This window comes from Erinaceus europaeus, chromosome 9 (assembly GCF_950295315.1).
Source record: "Erinaceus europaeus chromosome 9, mEriEur2.1, whole genome shotgun sequence".
Classification (NCBI taxonomy): Eukaryota; Metazoa; Chordata; class Mammalia; order Eulipotyphla; family Erinaceidae; genus Erinaceus; species Erinaceus europaeus.
Genome location: NC_080170.1, coordinates 111,223,629 through 111,238,094, shown reverse-complemented (window position 1 = coordinate 111,238,094; position 14,466 = coordinate 111,223,629). Strand labels below are relative to the sequence as shown.

The window sequence follows — 14,466 nt, the reverse complement described above, 5'->3', positions numbered from 1 at the left end:
ACCTCCCAGACCACAGCATCTCTTTTTCTTATGCATACTGGAATTTACTGCAAAGTATCAGGTCTCCTAAATTATCTTATTTTTTTATTTTAATTAATTTATTTATAAAATGGAAACACTGACAAGACCATAGGATAAGAGGGGTACAATTCCCACCACCAGAGCTCTGTATCTCCTCCCCTCCCCTGATAGCTTTCCTATTCTTTATCCCCATAGGAGTATGGACCCAGGGTCATTATGGGGTGCAGAAGGTAGAAGGCCTGGCTTCTGTAATTGCTTCCCCACTGAACCTAAATTACCTTATTTAAGGTGAGAGGTCTGGATGCTGATCAGTTGCTCACACTTCCCTTTTATCTCCTCTTTGTCAAGCGGCCAGTGCTAGGATGGTAGACCCGACTGGGTGCCCTGGCTGTCCTTCCCCCATATCATCTTCGGACCCTGAACTGCAGTCTGTCCTGAGACACGCCCTTCAGCACTTCAACACCCATAACAAGCAGCCCCACCTCTTTTCTCTCAGAGAAATAAAAAGTGCTCAGATGCAGGTTTGTTTCTTAATTTTTCATTTTGCACAATATTGTTTTTAAAAAACCTGTTTGATGTTTGTGTTTAGGGCTTCATGACCACAGATAATCAGCTGCAGGAAGCTGTGTGACTGCACAGCTGGTGGTGAGGTGGTCCTGCCTGAATAGCACAGCAGTCAAGTGAGGAAGCACTTGGAAAGGGTGTTGGGCTGGCTCCTCTCACCCTCCCCTTTTGAAAGGGGTTTCAACTAACCGGTAGTCAGCATTCTATGTTCTTCCTAGAATGGGTGACATAAGTCAACCTGACCAGACATTTTTAAGAAAACTATAGCATCATCCCATTAGCATGTGTAAACGTAGTCCCCAAGTATTACATTGTACCTTTAAAAGTCTGGCAAGTCTTTTGGGTGCCCTCTAAATTATTAACTTCTAATTTACCAGAATCAAAGGGAACTATAAAACTGTGTGTTGTGTTTCTTTGTGGCCTAGGTAGTAGTGCAGTGGCTAGAGTACTGGACTCAGACTCATGAGGTCCTGATTTCAAACCCCAACACAGTATGCCAGAGTGATGTGTGATTGTCAGGAAGGAAGGAAGGAAGGAAGGAAGGAAGGAAGGAAGGAAGGAAGGAAGGAAGGAAGAAAGGAAGGGAGGGAAGGAAGAGAGGGAGGAAGAAGAGGAAAGAGGAGAAATGGGAAGGGGCAAGAGGGGAGGGCAGCTGAAGAAAGGGACTGTTTCCCACAGACTGTTGAATAACCCTTTACAGACATCTGAATGGGAGCCTTGAGTTATGAGGAACTCACTTTTTGGCCAGTAACCTTCCTTCCTCTTAATAGGCCTTCTAACTAGTCTTCCTGCAGACTGCATGTACTACTTACTCAATGATGTCCCTATCCATCTGTCAGGGTAGGACTAGCTGAGGGTAAAACAGGAGAAACTATGTTGCAATGCCAGTCTGAAGGCCACTCCAACTCCAGGTTTCCTTAATTCTTCTAGAATAGTATTGCTAATGTTTTACAGATTGCAATAGGACATGATCTGGGAGGTGGTTTAGTGGGTAAAATGCTGGTCTTTGAAGCAGGAGGTCCCGAGTTCAATCACAGGCACTGTATGTCTAGTTCTCTTTCTTACCCTTGTCTCTCTCTCTCATATTAATAAATACAGTCTCTTTTTAAAAAATACAAAGAAAAAAAAACAACAGGACAAGCTGCAGCCAGGTAGAGGAAACATTGTTAGATTTTACTCAGGGAAAAATGCTCATAATAACCCCATCGATATATTGCTTTTCATTTTCAGGTGTATGTGAGATTGAGAGAGTTCTGTATTGTGACAGCAGATATGAGAATCAGAGTGATCCAGATCTATTCAGTAATGATGTCTACCTAGTAATAAAGATAGCACATATTTCTTGAGCACTTAGGACAGTATTCTAAGCTCCTCATAACACTGAATAGTTCTTAATCTTTCCTTACATATAGAACCCAGGACCAGGGAGATAGCTCACTGTGCTAAAACACTAGATTTGCATTCCTGAGGCCCCAGAGGTCCCAGGGTCAATCCCTAGCACCACCATAAACTAGAGATAAATGGTGTGATACTCTGGTCTCTCCTCTGCTTCCTCTCATAAAAATAAAATAAATAAATATTCAATCTAAAATTGTTTCAGGTGGTGGCTGGAGTGAACTATGATGTTGTTTACTCAGTTGGGCAAACTAATTGTTCCAAGGAGAGATTTCCAGCCCTAACTCCACACTGCCAGCTCCTCTTGAATGGTGTAAGTATTCAAAAGGCTAATCAAAAAGTTCTCAGCATCTTGTGTCTGGCATTGACAGTGGTGGAAACTCCCAATGCTGTACTGAAAAACTCTTGTTACTAAAGTTTTAGATGCTATTCACCAAGTCCTTTCTTTTCCCTTTCTTGGTTGCTTGCTACTAGGAATTCTGGGAGATGGTTTTTTTTTTTTTTTAATAGGAGGTTATACTTTAATTCTATAGACTCATGAAGCAAAAGAAACTGCTTAGTAGTAACCTTAACACAGTGAGTAAGGACGCAGGTTCAAGCCCCCACTTATGGGGTGGGGGGAACTTCACCAGCAATAGAGCAGGTATCTCTCCCTCTCAGTTTCTTCCACTCTCTGCCTTTCTCTCCCACTCCACCCTCTATTTACAAAAAAAAAAAAAGGAGATGGAAAAGAAATTTATCCAATATAAAGTATAGTTAACTTTCAGTTGCATATATGGGTATAACTGGAACTCTTCAATGTGCCTTCATCTTCCTTCCTTCCTTCCTTCCTTCTTTCCTTTCTTTCTTTCTTTCTTTCTTTCTTTCTTTCTTTCTTTCTTTCTTTCTTTTTGCCTCCAGGCTTATCTCTGGGGCTCGATGCCTGCACTATGAATCCACTGTTCCTGGGGGCCATTTTTTCTCTTTTGTCGCTCTTGTTGTTTATTGTTGTTGCTGTTATTATTATTGTTGTTATTGCTGTCATTGTTGTCGGACAGGACATAGAGAAGTAGATAGAGGAGGGGAAGGCAGAGAGGGGGAGAGAAAGATAGGATTGCGGTTTGAGCCCCCGACTCCCTACCTTCAGGGGAGTCGATTCACAGGCGGTGAAGCAGGTCTGCAGGTGTCTGTCTTTCTCTCCCCCTCTCTGTCTTCCCCTCCTCTCTCCATTTCTCTCTGTCCTAACAATGACCACATCAATAACAACAACACTAATAAGTACAATAACAATAAAAAGGGCAACAAAAAGGAAAATAAATTTAAAAAAAAAGATTCTCATGCTTGGGGTCCAGTGGTAGCACACCTCATTGAGCACACATGTTATAATGTACAAGGACCTGGGTTCAAGCCCCCGGTCTCCACCTGCAGAAGACAAGTGGTAAAGCAGGTATCTCTCTGTCTCCCCCTTCCTCTCAATTTCTGGCTGTCTCTATCCAATAAATAAATAAATTCAACTGAATTTATTATTTTTTATTTATAAAGTGGAGATATTAACAAGACTATAGGATAAGTGGGTACAGTTCCTAATAGTGGCCTGTAACATTGTAAATAAAGATATGGGTTCAAGCCCCAGTCTTCACCTACAGGGAGGAATCTTCACCAGCAACAGAGCAGTATTGCAGGTGTCTCTCTCCCTCTGTCTCTCTCTCTCTCTCTCTCTCCCACTCTCTAATTTAAAAAGTAAAAAAAATAAATATGTAAAATTATAACATATAGTTAACTTTCAGTTGGATATATCAGTACAGTACTATTTAGAACTTTTCAATATGCCCAGTTTTTCTAATTAACATTCATTTATTTCACAGTTGAGAAAAACTTAAAATGATGCTATTCTATGAGTAAAAAAAAAACGATTCACAGGGGCCAAACATTGCTGCACCTGGTTAAGCACACACACTACAGAGTGAGGACCCAGGTTCGAACCCCCTAGTCCCCACCTACAGGGGAAAAGCTTCAGGGAGGGGGGTAGATAGCATAATGGTTATGCAAAGAGACTCTCATGCCTGAGGCTCTGAAGTCCCAGGTACAATCCCCCACCACCACCACCATAAGCCAGAGCTGAGCAGTGCTCTGGTGTTTCTTTCTTCTGTGTCTTTCTCTCTGCATCTATCTCAAAAATAAAAAATAAATAAATAAAATACTTAAAAATTAAAAAAAACAAGTTTAAAAAATAAAATAAATCTTAAAAAAAGAAAGAAAAAGAAAACCTTCACAAGCGGTGAAGTAGAGCTGCAGGTGTCTCTCTCCGTCTCTATCTCCCTTTTGCCTCTCAATTTATCTTTTTCTCTATCCAATAATTAATAAGTAAAATTTAAAAAAACTCACAAGATGAGAGAAAATATTTACAAATAATATGTCTAAGAATCATATATGTAGAATATGTACAGAATCCCTACAATGCAATTACAAAGACAATTTTAAACTCAATTTAAAAATTCAACTGAATTTATTATTTTTTTATTTATAAAATGGAGATATTAACAAGACCATAGGATAAGTGAGTACAATTCCACACAATTCCCACCACCAGAGCTCCATATCCCATCCCCCTCCCCTGATAGCTTTCCTAGTCTTTAACCCTCTGGGAGTATGGACTCAGGATTATTATGGGGTACAGGAGGTGGAAGGTCTGGCTTTTGTAATTGCTTCCCCACTGAACATGGATGTTGGCAGGTCTGTCCATACTCCCAGCCTGTCTCTCTCTTTCCCTAGTGGGGGCTCTGGGGAGACAGGGCTCCAGGACATATTGGTGGGACCGTCTGCCCATGGAAGTCAGGTTGGCATCATGGTATCATCTGGAATCTGGTGGCTGAAAAAAAGAGTTAAGATATAAAGCCACACAAATTGTTGACTAATAATGAACCTAAAGACAAGAATATTACAGATGAGGATTTGGGGGTCTCCATTTGGGAAAAGCTAGTAGGTCTATTTTAGGCATATTCCAAGGGTCCCATGACTTTACTAGTTTTGCCTGAATCTGACAGATAGCATGCAGGGGGACCAAAGGTATTGTCTGGGGAGATGGTGTCATAGTTGGAAAAAGGGCTAGAAATCTGGGTCAGGAAAGAGAGTAGCTTCCAAATATGGAAAAGGTGTATAAATATTGTTGACTGTAAACCCCATCGATTTGATCTGAGGCCCATATTCAGCATAGGAGCCTATGTAACCTCTGCATCCCTTTAGGTCTGAGCTTGAATTCTGTGGTCACAGATAGGAGCATTCCAGGCTGCACAAATTTCAGGACCCATTTTCTTCGAGTGGTAGTACTCTACCCTTGTTGTTGTTATTATTATTGTTGTCATTGCTTTTGTTGTTGTTGGGTAGGACAGAGAGAAATCAAGAGAGGAGGGGAGGCAGAAAAGGGGAGAGAAAGACACCTGCAGACCTGCTTCACCGCCTGTGAAGCCATCCCCCTGTAGGTGGTTTATGGTGGTTCTGGGGATTGAATCTAGGACCTCTGGTGCCTCGGGCAGGAAGAACTTTTTTGTATAATCATTATGCTCAGACATTTCTCTAAAGACATTAAAAACGGTCAAAAAGCACATGAACAACCTCTATATCATTCAATGCCAGGGGAATGCAAGCAGAGGACACAAAAGGATGGCTGAACTTGTCTTTAAAATGAGGAGAAATTGAATCTTTCATGCTTTGCTACTGGCAATGTGGGGAGCAGTCTTGTAGACTCACAGAAGTTTAACATATAATTACCATGTGAGCCAGAATGCACTTGACTCAAATAGCTGTATGCAGGCAATTGTATGCTGTATTATTTATAGATGCCAGAAGGCAGAAATAATCCAAGTGTCCTTCCTCAGATGAGTGGATCAACAATATATGGTGTAAACATGTAAGATACTCATCAGCCATGAAAAGCCATGAAGTTCTGACACAGGCTGAACAGTGGATGAGTCTTGAAATAAGCCAGACACAGCTGGACATACACAGCTGAAAGCATACAGCTGGTGTATGCTTTCAGTTAGGTGAAATGACTAACATCCATTCAAGAATTCATAGTGACAAGAAGTAGATGAAAGTGTATCAAGAAAGAAGAGAGTCAGGTGCTTTTTCTAAAGTATTTTGTTGATTTGATCTGATAAGACTGAGAGAAGTTGAGAGGGAGGGGGAGGCCGAGGGGGAGGGAGACACCTGCATACATGCTTCACCACCTGTGCAACTTCCCCTTGCAGCTGGGGTTTGAAACAGGTCCTTTACACACGGTGACATGTGCACTCTAACAGGTGCACCACCGTCCAGCCCCTCAAGTTTTCTTTTTTGTTCTTAAGTGTCAGGTTTTTTAAAATTTTTATTTATTTATATTTATTTGTTTTCCCTTTTGTTTCCCTTGTTTTATTGTTGTAGCTATTGTTGTTGTTGTTGTTAATGTCATTGTTGTTAGGACAGAGAGAAATAGAGAGAGGGGGAGAGAAAGAGAGACACCGGCAGACCTGCTTCACTGTTTGTGAAGCGACTCCTCTGCTGGTGGGGAGCAAGGGGCTGGAACCCGGATCCTTCTTCCCGTCCTTGCACTTAACCTGCTGAACTACCGCCTGACTCCCTTAATTTTTGTTTATAAAAAGGAAACACTGACAAAAACCGTGGGATAAGAGTGGTACAACTCCACACAATCCCCACCCCCAGAACTCCGTATCCCATCCCCTCCCCTGATAGCTTTCCTATTCTTTTTTTTTATCGTTGTTGTAATTATTATTATTATTATTATTGTTACAGATGTGGATAAGTGTTGGTTGTTTATGTAGTTTTCTGGAAAAGTACTTTATTGCTTTGGGATTTACATTAGCATGTATCCGTTCATATTATCTTAGATATTTTTTCTTCTCTCAGTCATTTGCTATGCTGTCTCTTGATGGATTTAATATAATCCACAGCCAGGAAAAATCATTTGGATTTACTTATTAATGCTAGTGCTGTTGTCTAGCTCAATGGATTTGCTTTGATCTTTTTCTTCCCACCCTTCTAGTTTTCCTTCAGGCAGTTTCTTTATCATGTCTAACTTCTTGTGATAAACACCAAGATTTGGAGTTGTTTGATTTGTGTGTTTGCTGCTCTCTTTTCAATGATAAAAGCTGCAGGCTTCCAGGTGGCTCAGGGGAGCAGAGGATTTGCCTGCATGAGGCCCTTGGCTTGCTCTTCAGCAAATCCCAGAAAGGTGTTATGGTTCCTCTTTCACATAAAATAAACGAGTAGTAGTAGTAGTATAAAATCTCACAAAGTCATGGGTGGACATAAAACTGCTACTCTGGGGCCCAGGTGGTGGCACACCTGGTTGAGTGCATGTGTTACGATGTGCAAGGACCCAGGTTCAAGCCCCCGGTTCCCACCTGCAGGAGGAAAGCTTTGTGAGTGGTGAAGTAGTGCTGCAGGTGTCTCTCTGTCTCTATCACTCTCTTGATTTCTGGCTGTCTCTATCCAACAAATAAAAATAATAATTTAAAAAAACTGCTACTCTGGCACTTCCAAGCTGAGGAGACAGCATAATGGTTTTGCAGAAGGACTTTACCTTGTCACCAAAGGTCTCAAGTTCAATCTCCAGTACTAACCATAACCCACAGCTGAGTAGTGCTCAGGTAAGATATCAAAATAAATAAACAAAACAAACAATTTTAAATTAAATACATACACATGGGTCTGGGCATTGAAGCATGTTGCTGAGTATAAATGGACTCAATCCTTGGGTGAGGAACTGGGTTCAAGTCTCCAGTCCCCACTTGCAGGGGTGAAGCTTCATGAGTAGTGAAGCAGTGCTGCAGGTATCTCTTCTTTTCTCTCCCTCACTATCTCCCCTTTCCACCTCTATTTCTTTCTGTCCTATGATAGAAAATAAAGTTGTCATCAATTGATTTTTAACATAATCTGAAAGTCTCTTTCAAAATGAATTTTTTACTCATTTCTCATTTCTTATTTGATTACTTTTCTATAATAGGCTTTCCTCATTGCTTTATTTCTTTTTTTAATTTTAATTCATTATTTTTTTAATGAAAGAGATACAGAGAAAAAGAAAGAGTGACCAGAGCATTGCTCAGCTCTGGTTTGTGGTGATGCTAAGGATTAAACCTGGGACCTTTGGTGCCTCAGATATTAAAGTCTTTTTGCATAACCATGATGCCATCTCCCCAGCCCTGCTTTATTTCTAGGTATAGGCACGTGTGTTTTTATTGTGTCTGATACTATTGCCTACTGCTAATTATTCTCTCTTTGTAGTTGGGATATGTTTTGTTTTCTATGCAATGATTTGTAAAGTTGGCATTGTATTTGTTGTTGTTATTGATGATTTACCAACTGTTAAATTTCTTAAATACATTTTAATTTCTTCATTCGCTCACTTTTTTAAAACCAGGATTTTGGTGAATGTACAGATGAAATATATGTGAGTCTTTCAAACAGTATCGCCGGATTCTCCCAGAAATGCGACATTTTCCAAGGTAGGATATAGCATGTGGTGGGTGTTCCAACAGTGCTTAGTGACCCCGGACAACTGGCTGTTCTGTTGAGGAAATAGTGCTCAGGTTCCCATGATAAGCAAGAGGATCTGCATGACCTGTAGGTCTTGTTGAAGAGACTGTGACCCACCTCGGTCCAGCTGTGCTGCACCAGTGCCGCGAGAGTGCCCTGCAAGTGGCCAGAGGGGGTGTGGTGACAGGGACGATGTGTGTGCTCTGAGCAAGGCCCACCTCCCACACAGAGCTAACTGGTCTCCCTTATGTATAAGACGGGCCCATGTTGAGATAGGCTAATGGTTGTGCAAAAAGATTTTATGCCCAAGGCTACAAACTCCCAGGTTCAATCCCCAGCACTTCTATAAATCAGAGTTGAACAGTGCTCTGAAAAACAAAACAAGATAAACAAACAAAAAAAAATAGTGAAATCATTTACTTATTTATTACTATTTATTTATTCCCTTTTGTTGCCCCTTGTTGTTTTATTGTTGTAGTTATTATTGTTGTTATTGATGTCGTCGTTGTTGGATAGGACAGAGAGAAATGGAGAGAGGAGAGGGAGACAGAGAAGGGGAGAGAAAGACAGACACCTGCAGACCTGCTTCATGGCTTGTGAAGCGACTCCCCTGCAGGTGGGGAGCCGGGGGCTCGAACCGGGATCCTTAGGCCGGTCCTTGCGCTTTGTGCCACGTGCGCTTAACCTGCTGTGCTACCACCGGACTCCCGTGAAATCATTTACTTAGTGCACTGCTTTGGCATGTGCTCTACGCTACCCAGGTTCAAGCCCAACCCTGACTACATTGAAGGAATGTTCAGTGTTGTTCTCTCTCTCTTTTTCTCCCTCTTCCTTTCTCTTTCCCTTTTCCTCTCTCATTGCCTCTCTGCCTTTCTTTTTTTTCTAGCCAAATATAGACATATCCATGTCAAGTGGTGTTAAGATTCAAAAGAACTATGTATCTATTTAGTCATTCAGAACAGAGTTCTTTCAACTTGCTATTTTTTTTCTATCCATGCTATCATAAGGGGTGGGGAGATGTTGTGAGTGTTGGTAAGTCAGTATTTCTTATATCAAGAGTTAGCAAATAATAATAGTAACTTCCAGTTTTAACACCCCAAAAGTTAGCTTTTCTCATAGTTGAAAGGTAATATAATCGATCATAGAGAGATAATTAAAGATGCCTGCCTTCAAAGTCATGGGACATACAATTTTGTCATTAGAGAGTTATTCTTTCAAATTAAACATTGTTTTTTTTTCTTATTTTGTTTATGAATAAGTAATATAGGAAGAGAGAGAAAAAGAACCCGGCATCACAGTACATGTGCTGCTAGGGATGGAACGCAGGACCTCATGCTTGAGAGCCCAACGCTTTATTTACTGTGCCGCCTCCCAGACCACATTAAACATTGTTGTTTAGTTTCCACTAAAAAGGCAAAATCTTAGGGACATGCAGCATGTTGACTGGGGTATAGATATCTTCTGATGGAATGTTTCTAGAAATGCTCTGTGCTCAAGGGCCAGGTGGTAGCACACCTGGCTAAGCAGACATGTTACAATGTACATGGACCTGGGTTCAAGCCCCAGCTCCCTACTTGCAGGGGGAAAGCTTTGCAAGCAGTGAAGCGTGGCTGCAGGTGTCTCTGTCTCTCTTCCTCCCTGTCACTCCCTTCCTTCTCAATGTCTAGCTGTCTCTATCCAATAAATAAATTTTAAAATAAAAAAAAAAGTTCTGCTAATATTTTTTTAAAAGTGCTCTGTGCTCTGAGGGAAAGAAAAGGCAGAAAGACAAAGTCAGCCTCCTCTCACTCTCACTACTGGGACTGCAACTGTCATGTGACCCTCTACAAATAAATGTTTAATCAGAACAACAAAATAGCTCACCTGGAGGGTGTGCCTGCTTTGCCATGAGCCTGACTCAGGTTCAAGCCTGAGACTGCAGGGCCTCTATGCTGTGGTATCATTCATTCTTCCTTCAATCTCTCTTTCTCTCTCTCTGTGTCAATCTCAATCTCTCTCTCTCTCTCTCCATATATGAATAAGTCAACACTGACTCAGCAAAGGCAAAAATAAACGAATCAAGTGCAGCAAAGGTATTAACTATACTGCCCCGATAGTCCACACATTCATATAAAATCTGATTCTTTCAGGAGAGGATTTTGTAAAACCACGTCACAGGTTGTGCATTGGCTGCCCTGAGGAGATACCCGTGGACAGTCCAGATCTGAAGGAGGCTCTGACTCATTCCATCCGAAAGCTTAATGCTCAGCACAACGGAGCTTTCTACTTCAAGACTGACACTGTGACTAGAGCAACAAAACAGGTCTATAAATCATGCAACAAAAATGGTGACATTACAGTTGATTTATAAATTGCATACTAACTTTGCTACTGGTCTTGGCTCTGGAATGGGTAAATGGGATTTGGTAGAGGGTTTAGGTTTTTTGTTTGGTTTACAGAATAAAAGCTCAGCTCTGTCTTTCATTTTCTAATCAAATTTAGACATTTTCCCTTTCTTCTGTTTTCTTCCTATGCATTTCACTTAAGAAACACTTTTTTCATCCTGATATCCTTTTTATATATTTTAAAATATTTATTTATTTATTATTCCCTTTGGTTGCCTTTGTTGTTTTATTGTTGTAGTTATTGTTGTTGCTATTGATGTCATTGTTGTTAGATAGGACAGAGAGAAATGGAGAGAAGAGGGGAAGACAGAGGGGGAGAGAAAGACACCTGCAGACCTGCTTCATTGCTTGTGTAGCAACTCCCCTGCAGTTGGGGAGTCGGGGGCTGGAACCAGGATCCTTATGCTGATCCCTGTGCTTTGCACCACCTGCACTTAATCCTCTGCGCTACCGCCCGATTCCCTCTTTTTTATATTTTTAAGTTAAAATTTTAATGTACTCGCTGGGGGTAGATAACATAATGGTTATACAAAGACTCTTGTGCCTGAGGCTCCGAAGTCCCACGTTCGATCCCCTATAACCAGAGCTGAGCAGTGGTCTGGTAAGAAAGAAAGAAAAAAAGAAAGAAAGAAAGAAAGAAAGAAAGAAAGAAAGAAAGAAAGAAAGAAAGAAAGAAAGAAAGAGAGAGAGAGAGAAAGGAAGGAAGGAAGGAAGGGAGGAAGGAAGGAAGGAAGGAAAGAAGGAAGGAAGGAAGGTAAAGAAGGAAGGAAGTATTGGGAACTGACATAACTATTTGATCTCTTTACTTTAGAAATTAAATGTGAGGGGCCAGGCAGTGGTGCACCTGGCTAAGTGCTCATATTACAGTGCACGAGGACCCAGGTTCAAGCCCTTAGTCCCCACCTGTAGAGGGAAGGTTCATGAGTGATGAAACAAGTCTTCAAGTGTTTCTCTTTCTCTCTCCCTCTCTATCTCCCCCTCTCCTCTCAATTTCTCTCTGTCTCCATCCAATAATAAATAAATAAAAATACAAAAAAGCAAAAGAAAAAAAAAAGGGGGGGGCAAGGGTAGATAGCATAGTGGTTATGCAAAGAGACTCTCATGCCTGAGGCTCCAAGTCCCAGGTTCAGTGCCCTGCACCACCATAAACCAGAGCTGAGCAATGATAGGGTTAAAAAAAAAAAAAAGGAGGGGGGAAGTGGCACACCTGGTTAAGTATACACATTATAATGTGCAAGGATTCAAGTTCAAGCCCCTGGTCCCCACTTGCGGGAGGGAAAGCTTCACGAGTGGTGAAGTAGTGCTGCAGGTGTCTCTCTGTCTCTCTCCTTCTATCTTCCCTAACCTCTCAATTTTTCTCTCTATAAATTCAATAATAAAATAAATAAAATTTTAAAAAAATAAATCAAATGTGGGAGAATCCAGGCAGTGGCATACCCAGTTAAGCACACATATAACAACACATTACAGTGTGCAAGGATACAGGTTCAAGCCCCTGTCCTCCACCCAGCACACTTCCTTCATGTTTTCCAGAATATAAAATGATGTGAAAGACTCTTGTGACTTGCTTTGGCAAAATTAAGCTGTTCTCCGTAACCTGATTTTTTTCTTTCTTCCTTACTTCCTTCCTTTCTTTCTTCCTTTCTTTCTTTCATTCATTTATTCCCTTTTATTGGCCTTGTTTTATTGTTGTAGTTATTATTTTTGTTGTTATTGATGTCGTCATTGTTGGATAGGACAGAGAGAAATTGAGAGAGGAGGGGAATACAGAGAGGAGGAGAGAAAGACAGACACCTGCAGACCTGCTGCACTGCCTGTGAAGCGACCCCCCCCTGCAGGTGGGGAGCCGGGGGCTCGATCCTTACTCAGGTCCTTTGCGCCACCTGTGCTTAACCTGCTGAGCTACCGCCCAACTCCCTTTTTTTAAAAATTATGTTTTTGTTTATTTATTATTGGCTACAGATAGAGAGAAATTGACAGGGGAAGAGGAGGTAGAAAGGGAAAGAAACAGAGATACACCTGCAGCCCTGCTTCACCACTTGTGAAGCTAGCCCCTTGAAGGTGGGGGCCAGGGCCTTGAACCTGGGTCCTTGCACACTGTAATGTGTGTGCTTAACCAGTTGCGCCACCGCCTGGCCCCTCATTTTTTTCAATAATGACTACTTCTCCAGGCCAATGGATATATACAGCTGATTCTTTTTAGCAACTATCTAGCATCACACTGATACTTTTAAATTCTAGAATTAAGTATTGAGTAACTCAGTACTGGCTCATATCAGTTATTTTTTAACTTTTAAGTTTTTAATCAATTGTTTATTCAAGTATATAAAAATATCATGTCTGGACAGTGTGCTGCTTTGCCATGTGTGTGAGCCAGGTTCAAGCCCAACCCCCACAGCACTGTAGGAAGCTTCCTTGCTGGGATCTCTTCCACTATCTCTGCCTTTCTGTCTCAAAAAAAAAAAAAAAAGTCCTAGCTGCGTTTCATTGTGACTTTTAAACATCACACTTGGTGTTTTCTCAAAATCTGAGTGTGTTTAAAAATGAGAGTAGGCCTCCACACCTATGGACATCTAATCTTGACAAAGGGGCCCAGACTATTAAGTGCGGAAAGCAGAGTCTCTTCAACAAATGGTGTTGGAAACAATGGGTTGAAACATGCAGAAGAATGAAACTGAACCAATATATTTCACCAAATACAAAAGTAAATTACAAGTGGATCAAGGACTTGGATGTTAGACCACAAACCATCAGATACTTAGAAGAAAACATTGGCAGAAATCTTTTCCACATACATTTTAAAGACATCTTCAATGAAACGAATCCAATTACAAAGAAGACTAAGGCAAGTATAAACCGATGGGACTACATCAAATTAAAAAGCTTCTTCACAGCAAAAGAAACCACTACCCAAACCAAGAGACCCCTCACAGAATGGGAGAAGATCTTTACATGCCATACATCAGACAAGAGTTTAATAACCAACATATATAAAGAGCTTGCCAAACTCAACAGCAAGACAACAAATAACCCCATCCAAAAATGGGGGGAGGACATGGACAGAATATTCACCACAGAAGAGATCCAAAAGGCTGAGAAACACCTGAAAAAATGCTCCAAGTCTCTGATTGTCAGAGAAATGCAAATAAAGACAACAATGAGGTACCACTACACTCCTGTGAGAATGTCATACATCAGAAAAGGTAACAGCAGCAAATGCTGGAGAGGGTGTGGGGTCAAAGGAACCCTCCTACACTGCTGGTGGGAATATAAATTGGTCCAACCTCTGTGGAGAACAGTCTGGAGAACTGTCAGAAGGCTAGAAATGGACCTACCCTATGATCCTGCAATTCCTCTCCTGGGGATATATCCTAAGGAACCCAACACACCCATCCAAAAAGATCTGTGTACACATATGTTCTTGGCAGCACAATTTGTAATAGCCAAAACCTGGAAGCAACCCAGGTGTCCAACAACAGATGAGTGGCTGAGCAAGTTGTGGTATATATACACAATGGAATACTACTCAGCTATTAAAAATGGTGACTTCACTGTTTTCAGCCGATCTTGGATGGACCTTGAAAAAATCATG

The 14,466-nt window shown here is 41.2% G+C and overlaps 1 protein-coding gene across 1 annotated transcript in view; it reads left to right on the top strand.

Moving 5' to 3' along the window:
• Positions 1 to 14,466, top strand: part of LOC103110628 (kininogen-1-like) — a 40,893-nt gene that overhangs the window by 16,621 nt on the left and 9,806 nt on the right. Inside the window, exons 4-7 of the mRNA XM_060198547.1 lie at positions 370 to 542; positions 2,186 to 2,293; positions 8,375 to 8,459; positions 10,620 to 10,792. Coding sequence (XP_060054530.1) covers positions 370 to 542; positions 2,186 to 2,293; positions 8,375 to 8,459; positions 10,620 to 10,792 — 539 coding nt within the window. The remainder of the gene's footprint in view (positions 1 to 369; positions 543 to 2,185; positions 2,294 to 8,374; positions 8,460 to 10,619; positions 10,793 to 14,466) is intronic.